General features: G+C 44.6%; 1 protein-coding gene and 1 long non-coding RNA gene across 10 annotated transcripts; one reads left to right on the top strand and one right to left on the bottom strand.

Moving 5' to 3' along the window:
• Positions 1-1,435: 1,435 nt before the first annotated feature.
• Positions 1,436-2,317, top strand: LOC107390511 (uncharacterized). The gene is made up of 4 exons (XR_001573534.3): positions 1,436-1,539; positions 1,670-1,701; positions 1,782-1,851; positions 1,984-2,317. It is a non-coding gene; the product is annotated as an uncharacterized lncRNA (long non-coding RNA).
• Positions 2,318-3,838: 1,521 nt separating this feature from the next.
• LOC107390509 (porcupine O-acyltransferase) lies at positions 3,839-14,212 on the bottom strand. 9 transcript variants are annotated; one of them, XM_054745646.2, is made up of 16 exons: positions 13,708-14,212; positions 13,470-13,557; positions 13,061-13,198; positions 12,775-12,967; positions 12,632-12,675; positions 12,372-12,553; positions 12,062-12,192; positions 11,959-11,979; positions 11,701-11,886; positions 10,868-10,993; positions 10,685-10,785; positions 10,520-10,596; positions 10,370-10,433; positions 10,080-10,165; positions 8,017-8,127; positions 3,839-5,240 (listed from the first exon to the last, which is right to left on the bottom strand). In XM_054745646.2, exons 3-16 carry the CDS (start codon positions 13,194-13,196, stop codon positions 5,139-5,141), a joined length of 1,560 nt encoding a protein of 519 aa, XP_054601621.1. In that variant the 5' UTR covers positions 13,197-13,198; positions 13,470-13,557; positions 13,708-14,212; the 3' UTR covers positions 3,839-5,138. The 9 variants fall into 9 exon arrangements, with proteins under 9 accessions (XP_054601621.1, XP_054601618.1, XP_054601620.1 ...); XM_054745643.2 differs by lacking the exon at positions 13,470-13,557 and having other exon boundaries at positions 13,061-13,245; XM_054745645.2 differs by lacking the exon at positions 13,470-13,557 and having other exon boundaries at positions 13,061-13,218.
• Positions 14,213-14,896: the final 684 nt, after the last annotated feature.

Raw genomic sequence — 14,896 nt, 5'->3', positions numbered from 1 at the left:
GTTTATTCTTCACTGCTCCAGGGACATCAATACATACATTTTATATATGTATTAATATATATGTGTATATTAATACATATACATGTATGTATATATATATATACAAATATATATACATACATATATATATTAATACATATATATACACACACATATATATATATATATATATATATATATATATATGTATATATATATATATATATATATATACATATATATATATATATATATATATATATACATATATATACATATATATATATATATATATATGTTTATATATATATATATATGTTTATATATATATATATATGTTTATATATATATATATATATATATATATATATATATAAACATATATATATGTGTGTATATATATATACAAATATATATACATACATATATATATTAATACATATATATACACACATATATATATGTTTATATATAAACATATACATATATATATATATATATATGTTTATACATATTAGTTTTACAGTATTAATGCGTCAGGCTAACGCTAACCTCCCTGGAGCTCACATTATTGGGGAAAATTAATTGAAGTGATGAAAGAAGAAATAAAATGTTAAACAATCTTACCGTAATATTCTATTTTTATTTCCCATTGATGGAAATGATCAGACATGGACTTAAGACTACGTTTTCGTCAAAAAGTATAAACTACTATTGAAACATGAACAAAATGCAACACGCACGAGAAACCCATCTTGTAATCGTTGTAAAACAGTTGTGATGTTTTTGATCTTCATTTTAAGACAGTCAGAACAAAAATAAAAAGGTGTATGCTTTATATGACCAGTGATCCTGTTGTGTGTCCAAACTTTACTTTTAAGTCAAGCATCACATGGAAGACGTTGCTGTGGTCTACCTTTGATTGTTAGATTTTATAGTAAAATGAGGACGAGGAGTTAATAACTTTCTATGAATTGAGTTAGATCTTATTTAAGATATTTACTTGTGGTAATTTGGTTATAAAATCCCATTACTAGTGATCCACTTCCAGCCTTATAAATCTATAACAAGTCATCTCCAGAATAATAACTGGTTGGCCACCATGTGTTTTTTTGCTCAAACACTAGAAAACAAAAAAAATGTCCAAAATGAAATTACTTTTTTTAGGTTTTGGGCAACAAACCAATTTTATCTCATGTTATTTGATTAGAACTAATGTTACAAGAACAAATTAAAATTGAACAAAAATAAAACTGATATCCTCCTTTCCCAAACCATAAATGCTTTCTTGTCATGAACAAAAGGTGAACACGCAGTTCCAGTAAGTTCACAATGGCAGTGTTACAAGGTCAGCTCTGAGGTTTCGCCTGGCTCAGCAAAGACCCGCTGAGCTGACGGGGCTCTTTGCTTGTTCAGGGTGCTCTTGCTCGAAGGGGCCCCCGTGGCTGAACCATTCAGAAGCTCTGGCCATAAATGCCACAGGCAAGCAGCACGTTACGCACTGCATTTTCCCAAAAGAGCATCAACTTTGGATAACAGTCAAAATGCCAGGAACGAAAGGTAAGAAAATAGATTGTTGATTTGTCCAGATGTCTTGTGACATCACGAGCATCTAAATGAAGCTGAAGATGACCAAATAAACAGCAAAAGAAGTCGTAGCTGTTTGACAAACATATTTGACTATTTTCAGGTAATAAATCGGACAAGAAGTCAGCTACCAAGGTAGGAAAAGAATCTCTGCTGCACCAGTAAGAAACTTTATCCTTGTTTGTTACCTCATTCATTTTGCTTTTACTTCGCAGCAACCTCAGAGTCCTAAAGAACAGCCAAAGAAAGGTGATCAGAAAGGAGATGATAACAAGAAGCAAGGAGGTAAGCCTTTAATCGGACCCTGTGAACACCGCCTGTGGGACCTAGGACCGAATAACGTTAAAAGAGCTGCTGTTGATGTGAAGTGCGACGGCCGTGGTCCCAGTGAAGGTATCTGTGTGTTTTCTCCCTAAGCAGGACAGCCGAAGGGAGAGAAGCAGTAACTTCCAGGCCTTTGTGAAGATGGCTTTGGAGACGCTGCTAGGGTCCTGTCGTCGTAGACATGGGGGTCCCGGAGGGAGAAAGGGATGAGCGTCCCCCCCCCCCCCACCCTATGCACTTTCCCCCAGAACCAGCCGGCCGTGCTGCTGTGCAGCACATCTGCTCACCCCTCAGAAACTGATCTCCATCCATCACCATCTCTTGTTCCTCCCCATCTTCTGTCTAGCCCTGCTTCAACCCTTCCTCATCCTACTGTGGAAAAACTTGTTTTGTAAATAATAACTCAAATAAACAACTATTTACTACAGCAGTCTGTGTCCGGACCTTTACAACCTAGTTCCTCTTGTTCACGTGTGTCTGGCTGTGTCCGTTATGGATCTTCATGAAACCCTTCCTTTCATAATTAGTTTGCTTCTGGAGACCACACATGTCAAGATGGCCGCCAGCCACCAATAATCATCAACTGAGACTCGGGGTGTTTCTCAATGCCAAGGAACCTCGCCTTGATGTCTTGGCCCCGCCCCGGTTGCCTAGGAGATACGTCATCAGGAGCCGCCAAGACGTGTTCCAATGTTCATGTTCTACCGAGGCGTCTGTTCTCTGTTGGTTAGCCGTTTAGCTAGCTGAGCAAGGACACACGGGAGGTGTCTTGTAGCCTAGGCTTGGTCAAAAATTACCCACAATACACCACGGTATTTTAAAAGTAAGTCAGCTAATTTAAAATGTTTATTTTTTTTTAGATCTAAAGAAGTTATCTGTGGTTGGTTAGTCGGTGGCTAGCGGGTAGTAACTGGCTTATATTTTTCATTTAATAAACATGTACACAATTTAAAAAATAAACTCGTTATATATTTATATTGAAACTAATACGCATAAAATATAACGTTATCTCCCGTGTCACATGACCGCTGTGGAAGCCGCGGTCACGTGATGCAAGTCTGTTCCATTTGACCGTTTTCTTTGACCAAGGAAGGACAGCGTCCTCGTAAGCAAGGCGCCTGGCCTCGCAAGACATCGCCTCGCCAGGCCAGGCGCCTTGACATTGAGAAACACCAACAAACTTATATTTGGTGTTATTTAATGATGAGTCAGACGATTTGAGCAATGGTGGCTCAGGGGTTAGGAGTTCGCTCTGTAATCTGAGGGTTGCAGGTTTCATACCCAGACTCAAGCCGTCATGTCAGTTGGCGTGTCCTTGGGCAAGTCACTTCATCCGCTGGTGGTGGTTGGAGCGACCGGTGGTGCCTGTGTACAACAACCGCCAGGACAGCTGTGGCTACGACGTAGCTCATCACCATCGGAGTGGATGAGCAAAGCGCTTTGGAGATCTCTCTCTCTGAAAGGCGCTACACAAGCCGAGGTCTCCAAAGCGCTTTGCTATTGTAGCCACAGCTGCCCTGAGGCGCACTGACAGAGGTGAGGCTGCCAAACACCGGCGCCACCAGTCCCTCCGACCACCACCAGCAAGCAGGCAGGGTTTAAGTGTCTTGCTCAAGGACACAACAGCAGCATTCTCTGCCAGGATCAGTCCTACAACCCTCCGATTACCGGACAACCCGCTCTATCTCCTGCTGCTGCCCCCACTAAATGAGGGATGTGATAAGCTGATCCAACTTCATCACACTCGTGCAAATCAAGACTGCATGAAGAACGGATTTTAATTAAACTGGTGAACATTACATCTCATCAACTTTTACAGTCGGCCCAATTCAAGACCGCCACCACAGAAGAATGGCTATGGAGTCAGTTTTTGACCCTAAAACCCCTGCATGGAAGGCAGTGGGTGACACTGATCCCTCCGAGGAACGCTAGGCTTTCGACACAACGGTTATCTGTAAAATTTTATTTTTAAAAAGTTCACAGGAGCGTCAGAGCTTCACATTTACAGGGATGAAACAACGAAAAAGCACAAATCTGAGGAGGGTATTTACAACAGCTTTTGTATTGAGTGGTATCCGTGCGCGCCTGCAGACACGGAGCACATGAGCTAACAGGTGAGCTCTAGAAGCTCACTTCCACCAGGAAACACACTCATGTTCTTAATGATCACACTTTATCCCCTAAAAGCAGCTGTGTAGTAAAAACCCGTAGTCTTTTACGTCACATACTGTACTAATTCATTCTGTACAAAATGTAGGTTTAGTACCTTTGCTATGCAGTAATACGTGTTCAATACCCCGATTTTAAGAGTAAAAATACAAATGGGATATATTTTTAAGGAAATAAGTTCATATTTTAAGAAATTATCAATATAGCACATGACAAAATCCAAACACTAGGATACCGCACTACAAAAGTCTGTTTAGGTTTCTAAAAATCACAGAATGTAATTCATTACAGTAACATTTCTGCCTCACAGCCGGCTTCCTTCTCAGTCTTTTCTTCACGTTTGTCTTCCCGATGAGAAGAATCTGCCACAAAGAGCTGTAAACGGAACGAAGCACCAAACCAGGTCGCCGGGTACCGGCAGAGCTCAGGTGCTACTTCTACACACACGATCCAGACTCACAATAAGGTTTCTTTATTCCTCCTTCGCTCACGCTCCACCTGTCTAGCAGCGTTGACAAAATCCAATATCACGACTTTTGATTTGGCTTTCTCAAAGAATGACAAACAAGCAGCTGAGGTGAAATACTCTGGATGTCAGAATGGAACACGTAGACAAGACGGGCGGAAACCATCAGACGGTACTGAGGGACAAACAATGGCAATTATTGATTTTGGTCGTTCAAGTGGATTTGCTGCCTGTGAGACTTCAGACAGCCATCAGTGTGCCATCCTTCAAACATAAGTGTGACTACACACAGAGATGAGAGGAGCAGCACATCTGGAGAACATCTGCAGAGGAGCGGGCCACCTCCACTGCACTGATAGCTATTGATGGTGAGTCACCGAGACAACAGGAGGGCTCCACAAGTGTGGCTCGGATTAAAAGAATTTGAAATGGAGAAAAGACGATCAGAAAGACGCAACAGGTCCCAGAGCAGGTTAGAAGGACCATGCCGATAACTGATGCAGCCTGAGCTCTGCAGGTAGCTTCATTAGACTGACGCAGGGTAAAGTCACAGTGCAGAAGTGGAAAACCTGCTCCTTGTTATTGCTTCCTCCTCCTCTTCTGCTCTCCGTTATTAGAGAACGAGCCGGTAGAACACCCAGCATCCAAATGTGACCCAGTGGCTCGTCCAGCTCAGCTCCGACCACTTCTGAATGGTGTGATGGGTGATATCGTCCTGCAGAGGAAACCATGTCACTTATAACACTGGCAACATGACGCACAACAGCTAGAGGACCAGATATTATCTAGAGCTCCTATAGCACATATGTCAGACTCAAGGCCCACGGAGCATTTTTATGTGGCCCGCGAGATAAATATCAAAAATATATTAAAACTGGCCCGCTGGCCGATTTTACCGCAAAGACTTCAACTCCCATGATGCTTTGCGGCGTCAGCGCGGAGCCGACGCGCCCCCTCCTTTGTGTTTTTTCCAGCGCCTGCTGCCGGGTGTCTGCAGCTCCGCTGTCTCGGACAAACTACACTCCTCTCACTCAGCGCCGAGTTCACTCAGCTGTTTTCTGACGTTGAAGCCCAGAAACGGAGATTCTAGCTGCTCAGTAATGTGTTCACGACTTAAAGAGAAAGTTTTCCAACTAACGTCCAGACAGAGCCGATATAACTCCAGCGAGCAGCGACACGCTCAAGTCAGCACGACTCTGTGGCTGCTGTAGTTGTTATTTTTCCTCCCCGACACACAACAACGCGGTCAAGCTGCTCAGACATGTTCATCAGCACAAACCTATGTGAGCACCTGTTGTCATCTAATGTTGTCATTATTATGATGAAGATGAACAAAACAACAGGAGTCTCCTCCTCAGCTCAGATCAACCCCATGATGCAGGTATCTGGCTGGAACAGGTGAGCATCACAGTAAACCAGTGGAGCAAACTGAGCTTTAAATATGTTGGTTTTATGCTCGTTTTCTGCTCCAAAACGTGAAAGTTAACAGGTGAGATGTTGCATTTTCATTTAAGATAAAATGATATTTTTATTTTGTTGTTGGCCCGTGAGAGAAGATTTAAAAGATTTTAAAAATGCTGATTATACCACAAGTAATGAATACCACTGATGTGTTTTATTTAAAACTGACTTGCTCGTGTGTAATTTGGTTATTCCACATTCAGTGTTAATGCAGAAATAAGTTTGTTTCCAAATTAAAAGGTTCAAAATTGCATATATGTTGATAAAGAAAATGTGCAAATTTGCCGTCACTTTTTCAAAAAATATTAAGTTTGGCCCTCGACTCCGTCCCAGAGTTTCATTTCGGCCCCGTGTGAGTTTGAGATTGACACCCCTGTCCTATAGGAATGTTTTGTACATTCTGAAAAGTGTTTCCGTGATCAGGGCTGTGCAATTAATCCCTTTAGTATTTCAGCACTAAACCACTGAAATCACATGCTTCTTGTGGTAGGTAGGGTTTTACAGGCAGTAAAGAGGGCAGAACAAGGGCAAAACACACAGACACCATGGGATGCATCAAGATTTGACTTGATTATTTTGAGTCCTCATGCTCTTGGACACAGGGTTCAGCCATAAAGTTGTCAACAAATTACTCCCTGCTTGGACATGCAGGTTTCCATAGCAACCCTCCCCTGCCTTAATAACAGCACCACTTGTCTTTGTTTTATTTTAATTTTCAATAAGTGAATTATCAGGTTTAACTAATTGGTGTCAACATATGTTTGAAACTACTGTTTAAAAGCTACAAAATACCTTTATCAGAATCAGAAGGTTTTATAGCCACATGTGTGAGAAATCACAACATTAGGAAGTTGCTGCGGTACTTGGTGCAAAAAGACAGAAAAACAAGAGATAAGCAAATATATAAAATAAGAATATAATCATGATCAAATAATAATATGAAGTGGCAATACTTAGAGAAACAGCTACTATATATACAAGACAGGTACTGATCAGAGCAGATCAGTTCAGGTACAAACACAACACAGGGTCATGGGACGGTCCTACTATTGTTGTTCATGATCATAGATAGGTCTGGTCTGGTCTTAGGCATCTATGGTGGTTTATGAAATGTAACTGTGACAAATGACAGCTAACATTAATCCACTGTCCTAATGGGTGTGACCCCGCGAGGAAAGTTGATGGTTTATCCCTTGGGTCCACATGGCAGGGGTGAGGAGTGAGCACCACCTCACTCCTGCCACGTGGACCTCAAGGGATAAACCATCAACTTTCCTCGCGGGGTCACCCATAAAGACTGGGAGGGTTAAAATGTGAACTCTGGACAGCGCTCCATCTGAGTGTAACCGGTTATTTGAAAGGTAAAAAAAAAAATAACCACAATGTTTTTTCTATGATCAAGCAGCTCTATAGCCTACACACAGTCATCTGAATGGCCTCTGTTTAGATAGATAGTGTCTCTATATGACTGACGAGGTTACTGTGGTTATTTAGTGTGGGGATGCTTTCACACCAGACAGTCCAGGAAGAGCAGGCAGAAAACCTGATCTCTGTTTTAATTATCCACACGTACCCACCTACTGCCTCCAAATCTGTTGGTCAATAATCCCTGCTTCTCCAAGCGTTGTCCTTGTTCTCCTTTCACACTGTGAGCGAAGCACTCCGTGTTTTCAGGAGGACCAGCGATGACTCGTTTGGTCCGTACCAAAGTTCAGGGAGCTTTCACAGCATCCTACATGAGGCCGTGAAAGCTCCCTAAATGTCACCACCAGCAGCAACACGTAGAACTTCTGGTGCTTTTCAGGCTTTTCTACCCAAAAATCCTCAAAAGTCAAATTTGTGGCAACAGTGTATAAAAAGTGGAGATTGGAAGGCGGCAGATATTTGGCCTAGCCTTTAGCTTATCATTCCTGAAGGACTCAAACTTTATTTCCCATTAAAGAGGCAAAAGGAAAGTTTTTCTGAGAGATTAAAACATGCAGTTACGGCTTATGCCTGATGTTTTCGACCCGACAGACGTCTCATCTCACCTCCTCCTCCTCCGTGTAGTCCACGCTGGAGTTGAACACCGAGCCCAGGTATGTCAGGTGAAGTACTGCCAAAGCGCTAAATGCTATGTTGATCAGATACACCCACCGTTTCTGAGGGTAAAGAAAGGATAATAGTTGAATACATAATCTAGACTGAACAGGATGGGACTCCTGATAAACATTTAACCCAGCCTCCAAAGCTCGGAGAGATAAACGCAGAAAATATGAAACTGCAATAAAACGGTTTCATGCAGCCTGATCTTCACTCCCTGCTGCTCTGATGTGTGGAACCAACGCCCAAGATTTGGTTTCCAAACATATCATTTAAAGGGACTTTACAGAGTTTTGAATTTTTATGCTCGCCATTGCCCCCTCAGGCCAAAAGCGTAACAGCAGCTTCAAAAGTAGGCTCGTGCACGAGGCGTGCATGCTGTACGTGCACACTCCTTAACGAAAATAACAGCTGAGACAGTCCTGTGTGTGTGTGTGTGTGTGTGTGTGTGTGTGTGTGTGTGTGTGTGTGTGTGTGTGTGTGTGTGTGTGTGGCCCGGAGGACAGAGGACAGGAGAACACGCAGCTAATTAATGAAATAATGTGGTTCTGTACCTTTCTCTTCAGCACAGCCGACAAAGGTTTATGATGGGTCAGTCCTCCTGCATGCTCAGATCATTCCCTTCCCTTGCTTGAAAAATTGTTCCAAAATGAAAGTTGAACCCACATCTTTTTTATCTGTGAATTCAATGTCGTTCGGCGAATCTCAAATAAAAATTTGGGCATCTTACTGTAAAAAAAATATACCATTAATGTAAAAAATGAACTCTAAATAAACTATGTTCACACCCAGAATCAAACCCGGGTCTTCCACACGGGAGTCCGTCTTCTAAGTGAGCTAAAGCGCCGGTAACGTCTTTCGTATCTGTAACATTTATATCCTTGATGACAGCTGAAACGTCAAACCAAAGAACGGTTCGGAGTGAAAATGGCTATTTTGTTGCTAATTAGCAGGAAATATCTAGAAGAAAGTTCTACAGAAAGTAGCTAAGGGTCCTCAGAAATGTAGCTAGCTTTGTCACTAGGCGTTAGGAACAGCGACAAAGTGGCACTGCCTCTCTCTCTGCTGCTAAAGCTACGGATAGCAAATGCTACGGGCGATGCCTGAGCGTGAACGCGCATGAAGCAGCCTGCTCGACCCGAGCATCTCTCTTTTTCTGTGATTTTACAGAAAAACAGGCAATCACAGTAAAAATGCCAGGGCTCATTCTACAGGACCAGGGCATTGCAGGAGAACGTATGAAGAAGACATTTAATATTTCTATACATGTTTTGGCTGTCACACTTCCATAATGCCCCTTTAACAACCTGAACATAAGGCTGCTGTTTAACTGAAGCAGATGTGTAGATATTAAAAAATAAGCTCCATGTTTCCTTAGTGACACCAAACGTAAAAGGTCTCATCGTTCCCAGTCAACCGGGTATTATTATGGTTTCACTAAATAAAAAATACTTGTTTGAAAAAAACTTCCAGCTGTGACAGGAATTGCCTAAAATTAATTGTAAAATAAAATAGTTGAAAAGAAAAACAAAATCACAGCTTGTGGTTGGAATTGGAATTTCTTTCTTGCACAGCGGGACCGCCGGTTCTGTCCCAAAAAGCACGCCAAGGCAAAAGTAAGAACAGGAGAGGATAAAACACAAAACGGAAGAAGCAGGAATGACGTCTAATTAAGCTTTGGCTACATGGCAAGAAGGTCATTAATTCAACAATCAGATTTATTTCAGTTATCAGTCCAAAAACACACAGTGTCAACAGGCCTAGTGTGTGTGTGTGTGTGTGTGTGGTCTCTGTAACCGACCCTGTGACCCTGTACAGGGTCCAGCAGGGACAGATGGCAGGTTTTAGGACATTCCTACCTAGAGACTGAACTCCACAGAGTCTCCACACTCAGATGAAAAACAACAGATGACCTCCCCTTCATATGAGGGTAAGATGTATGAAATATTAAGTGTTAACCAGTTTTGCCGAACTGCTTCTTTCTGTGAATTTATCCCATAACCCTCATTACCTTTTTGTTTTGGTGACTGCAGCCTGGAGGACACTTCCTAGACAGAATGCAGGCACTAAAAATAACGGCAAGCCTCTTACGCAAAACTGAAACACAAAAGAAGGACACGGCGTTGGAATTAGAGGAATGAAGGGCATTCGTTCCAACCAAGAAAATTAAAATCACTGCAGTGAACAGAAACAGCGTGTCAGAGGGGGGTGCAATTAAGCATTACTGCTGAGATCAGCGCTTTCTCCGGATGGAAAGGTTCTAATGTGGGATAACAGAAGGAGCATTAGGAAGACCCGTACCGTGCTCGATGTAAGTAATGAAACCCAGAGATATCAGCACTGCGCCCAGATGAAAACTCAAACCCTGAAATCAGCCAAAACGTGATTCAAAACAAAACACTTGCTGATAAGAGAGCATTTAGTTTTAAGAATAAACATAAGAGCGCTCACATGGAGGAGGGCGCTGGCTGCGTACGTCACCATGACGGCGGAGAACACCCCAAACCTGAGCGCGCTCCTAAACACATCTGAGAGACGAGAGCATCAGCTTGCATCAGACTCAGAGGAAATCAGCTTTACCAATCCGAGCTGCTCCTGAGCACCGTTACAACTCACAGGTGTGCAGAAAGCGAGACATGGGGAGATTCCAGGAGGTCACCACCTCCACCATGGAGCGAGGAAACTCCACACAGAGAGGCTTCGTTACGCTCATATCCCTGAGAAGAGAAAAGGTCAACAGGCCGGTTAGAAATGTGGAAAACAAGAGGATGATGTTAAAGATGCATGCGTCACGCTGACCATTTCAGGTTTTCTTTCTCCTCTGTGAAGCCTGCTCCAGCAAGCGTAGCTGTAGTCTCGCTCAAGTAGCCAACAAAGTAGTTGCTGAAGTGGAAAGACATGGTGTTCTCGTACGCCAGCAGCCACCTGAAGCAGGGACAGCACAACAGGAAGTCTCAGTGCGGTGCAGCTCTAGTCTAAGGCCCTGTCCACACGTAGCCGGGGATATTTTTCTACGTTTTGGCCTGTCATCCACACGAAAACGGAGTTTTTTCACACGAAAACGGATCTTTTTAAAAACTCCGGCCAAAGTGAAGATCTGCGTTTTCTCCGTTATGGGTGTCTGCGTGTGGACGGACAAAACCGGAGTTTTAAGGTCCGCAACGTCACTTTCCGCGACAAAAAAATGCTGACATCACGTGTGCGACCTGTGTTTACACTAGCTGACATCATGGACGCCCTCAGAGCTGCGCTCGCTTTATCAATCGTCCAAGCGCTTTTTGCTTGTTTGTTTTTGCAAGCGGAATTACTGCTCCTTGCGGAAGACCACAGACGAAGGACGAGGTTAAGAACGGGGGAAGTACTGCCGCCTACAGGTCTGGCATGTCCTTAACAACGTATTTATCCGGGTACGTGTGGACAGAGTTTTGTTTTAAAACGAGGTGGTGTGGATGCAAGTTTTTGGAGGGGCGGATATTTGTTTTAAAAAAAAACCAGCTACGTGTGGACTAGACCTGAGTGTATTCCAGCTAAAATACCTACTTTGACAGCATTCCTCTGAGAAGCAACGAGATAAAGAAAACATACGTTACACTTCCACACGTTTTACTCACTACTGCAGATGAACGTCTCACCCGGATGTTCGGTGTGATGAAATGGTGAATGTGAGGGTGAGAAATGTGTCCCGCTGCACAGAAAGGGAGGGGAAGGATGCATATGCACACACACACACACACACACACACACACACACACACACACACACACACACACACACACACACACACACACACACACACACACACACAGGAAACAAGCATGCTGCAGCAGAGGGGTGAGGATCAATGTTTACGGACATGGATACGTTCAGGGTCGTTTCAGATCGTTACTCACTTGATTTTCCGCCGTTTTCTGCTGCGAATAAAACAGACGTGAGGTGTTACCTCCCAAGCCTCAAACAGGGGTTAGTTTGGTGCTCTCTCTGAACTCCATTCACCTTCGTAGCAGCTTGTCTCCATAGACGGGTATGAAGTAAGGGAAGAGGTAAGGAGCCACACAGTTGGAAATGACAAGGCAGACCTGGCTCTTCACCCAGCTCACAGACACTTTCCAAAGCCACGCTAAGCTCTGACAGAGAGAAAGACAAATGCGGCGTTAAAAGCTTGTCTCGGGATCTGCTCGTTCTTTTTCCATATCCCCTCATTCCTGGTCAGTCGTGAGGGACTCGGGAAAAAAACTTGAACAGGTCTGTCTCAGGACAAACTCAGCGTCAGGAAGTCACCCCTATGTGACTACATCACACCTACCAGCTTACGTCCCTCCAGAGCTTCTTTGTAGCTGTTGAAGCTGATCCAAGGTCCGAAGATCACAGTGCCCACAAAGTAAATATAGCCCATGAACTCAATGGGCGAGGGAACGCTGGCCACAACTCCCCTGTCCAAATCGAAGGCTAAAGAGATGGCTTTCATGGCGACCACCATCTGTGAGCCTGGATGATGGAGAATCCACATTAGGACTAGAAATATCAGACCAGAGCAGCTGCATGAGAGGTGGAGTTAGGACCCACCTCTCATCTTGTGCCAGTTGGTGGTATCCATCATATGAAGCTCTCTGATCAAAACAGACAGGAACATTTACATCTTCATGTAGAGTTTTAATAGCCACCAAGCAGACTGTGAAGACTTCAGTGGTGTGATTTCTCTCTCTTACCCCAGAAGCAAATAGATGAGCACAGTAATGGAGAGGAAGGTGCCTCGGATGGTGGAATGGCGGCACAGGAAGAGGAAGAGGTAGCAGAGAAGGCTGAGAAGGACCACCCAGATCATATGGAGCTCAAAGAATAGGTAGAGGGTGTAGAAGCCTCCAGCCACTGTGCTCAAGTGTTTCACAAATGAAGGGAGACCTGATGAGGCAAGATCAGAAAAAAACACCTTGCAGTTTGTTTAGGCTGGACAACAAGACAGGCAAGGTAACCCCAACATAACGGAGCTCCTACCCAACATCCAAAGTAGTCGACACAGCAGGCAGATCACCAGCAGCTGCCACACCTGCTCCAGGCCCTGCTGGGCTGTAGGCAGCAGGCAGCCGTGAGGGAGCTCCTGGAAAAACCTCTGTCGGCTGAAAGCCCCCATCACTGGGAGGAGAAGGCAACTCCTGCATTACCATGGTTACCACGGTTATCTGACACATGCAGATGAATGAGCACCAATCACAACATGCAATATCTCCACGCTGTAGTATTCAAACGTCAAGTCCCAGCATGCAATGTGTCTGACAGGCATATCTCTCGAATACACGTTTGGTAAACAAAAGATAATTATTGTTTTGATTTAAAAACAGCTGACAGAACATTTGAGTTATGGGTATAAACGTGAGAAGGCGACAGCTCAACGTGACAAAATCACCTCTAGATAAAATCCTTAGACCAGCTCTGTCCGCAACGCAGTCGGCCCACCACGAGCACGATTAGCAGGCAGCTGCACTTCCGGCGCACTTCAATGTTTAATGTGACGACAGGTCAGAAAGGAAGCATACGTCTTCATTAACTGAGGGGTACTACCTGCTTTCACAACAGCCTTGTCACCCCCCACCCACCAACCCCGCACTCGCCGGGCCTGTCGGTGTTTCCGGGGTCAGACTTACTCTGGCCACGCAGCGGAGGGTTCCTCCTCGTGTCTTTGTCCGGCTGCCTCTACGTCCCTTCTGTCACACTCAGGTTAGACGACGCCCTCTTGGAAGATTTCCATTGTCACAGCATCAGCACCACTAGCTTATCGGCTATGAAGGAACGCGAGGAATCGAGGATATGTCAGCTAACCTGAAGCAACGCTCCAGAGAAGTCAGCCAATCACAGGGTTGAACGCTTTAGAGTGACCGCTAGAGCGTCCAATCAGAAGCGCCGCCCACATCTACCGGCGTAACTGGACCAATGGGACGTGTACAGCGTTCAGATGCTGCTGCTGAGGAGGAATGCCCTCTCCAGGCATCAGTAATAACTACGATCTTTGTAATGATAACATGCCACTGAAAGAACGTATTTAAACCATGTCAGGAGTTAAAGCTCATTGTTCTACTTTCACCACATTATCCAGTGTTTAAAAGTAAATGGTACTGTATGTGATATAGCGCCTTCCATGGACGTAATTTTCACTTTAGAAGTGGGGGGGACACGAGGGGGGTATCTTTACAGTAATGGGAAACAAGCCTCAACACAAACGGTTGTTTTCCGCTTGGTCCTAGAGCTCAACCAGTGTCAATTTAATATAGATGGTGCAGCTGTGGTCGGGGCTTTGACTGGACCATGACCATACAGGCGGATTGGTTCGGCATCTGCAGTGATGCGGACGCTGAGCCGATCTGTCGTGGGGAAGAGGGAGCTGAGCCAGAAAGCCAGGCTCTCGATTTACCGGTCCATCTACGTCCCAATCCTCACCTATGGTCATGAGCTTTGGGTAATGACCGAAAGAACGAGATCGCGGATACAAGCGGCCGAAATGAGTTTCCTCCGTAGGGTGGCCGGGCTCAGCCTTAGAGATAGGGTGAGGAGCTCGGACATTCGGGAGGGACTCGGAGTAGAACCGCTGCTCCTCCGGATCGAAAGGAGCCAGTTGAGGTGGTTTGGGCATCTGGTCAGGATGCCTCCTGGACGCCTCCCCGGGGAGGTGTTTCGGGCATGTCCTGCCGGCAGAAGGCCCCCGGGTTGACCCAGGACACGTTGGAGAGGTTACATCTCCAATCTGGTCCGGGAACGCCTTGGGGTCCTGCCGGAGGAGCTGGTGGACAAGGCCGGGGAGAGGACGGCCTGGAGCTCCCTAATTGGGATGCTGCCCCC

Source organism: Nothobranchius furzeri, chromosome 15, assembly GCF_043380555.1.
Source record: "Nothobranchius furzeri strain GRZ-AD chromosome 15, NfurGRZ-RIMD1, whole genome shotgun sequence".
Taxonomy (NCBI): Eukaryota; Metazoa; Chordata; class Actinopteri; order Cyprinodontiformes; family Nothobranchiidae; genus Nothobranchius; species Nothobranchius furzeri.
The sequence above is the reverse complement of the archived record's forward strand: the minus strand, read 5'-3'. Positions and strand labels throughout refer to the sequence as shown.

Coding starts and splice junctions, on each gene's coding strand:
- LOC107390509 (XM_054745642.2), bottom strand. Junction 12,968..13,060: donor TCGACTACTTTGGATGTTGG/GTAGGAGCTCCG, acceptor TTGCCTCATCAG/GTCTCCCTTCATTTGTGAAA. Junction 11,887..11,958: donor AGAAAACGGCGGAAAATCAA/GTGAGTAACGAT, acceptor CCTCTGCTGCAG/CATGCTTGTTTCCTGTGTGT.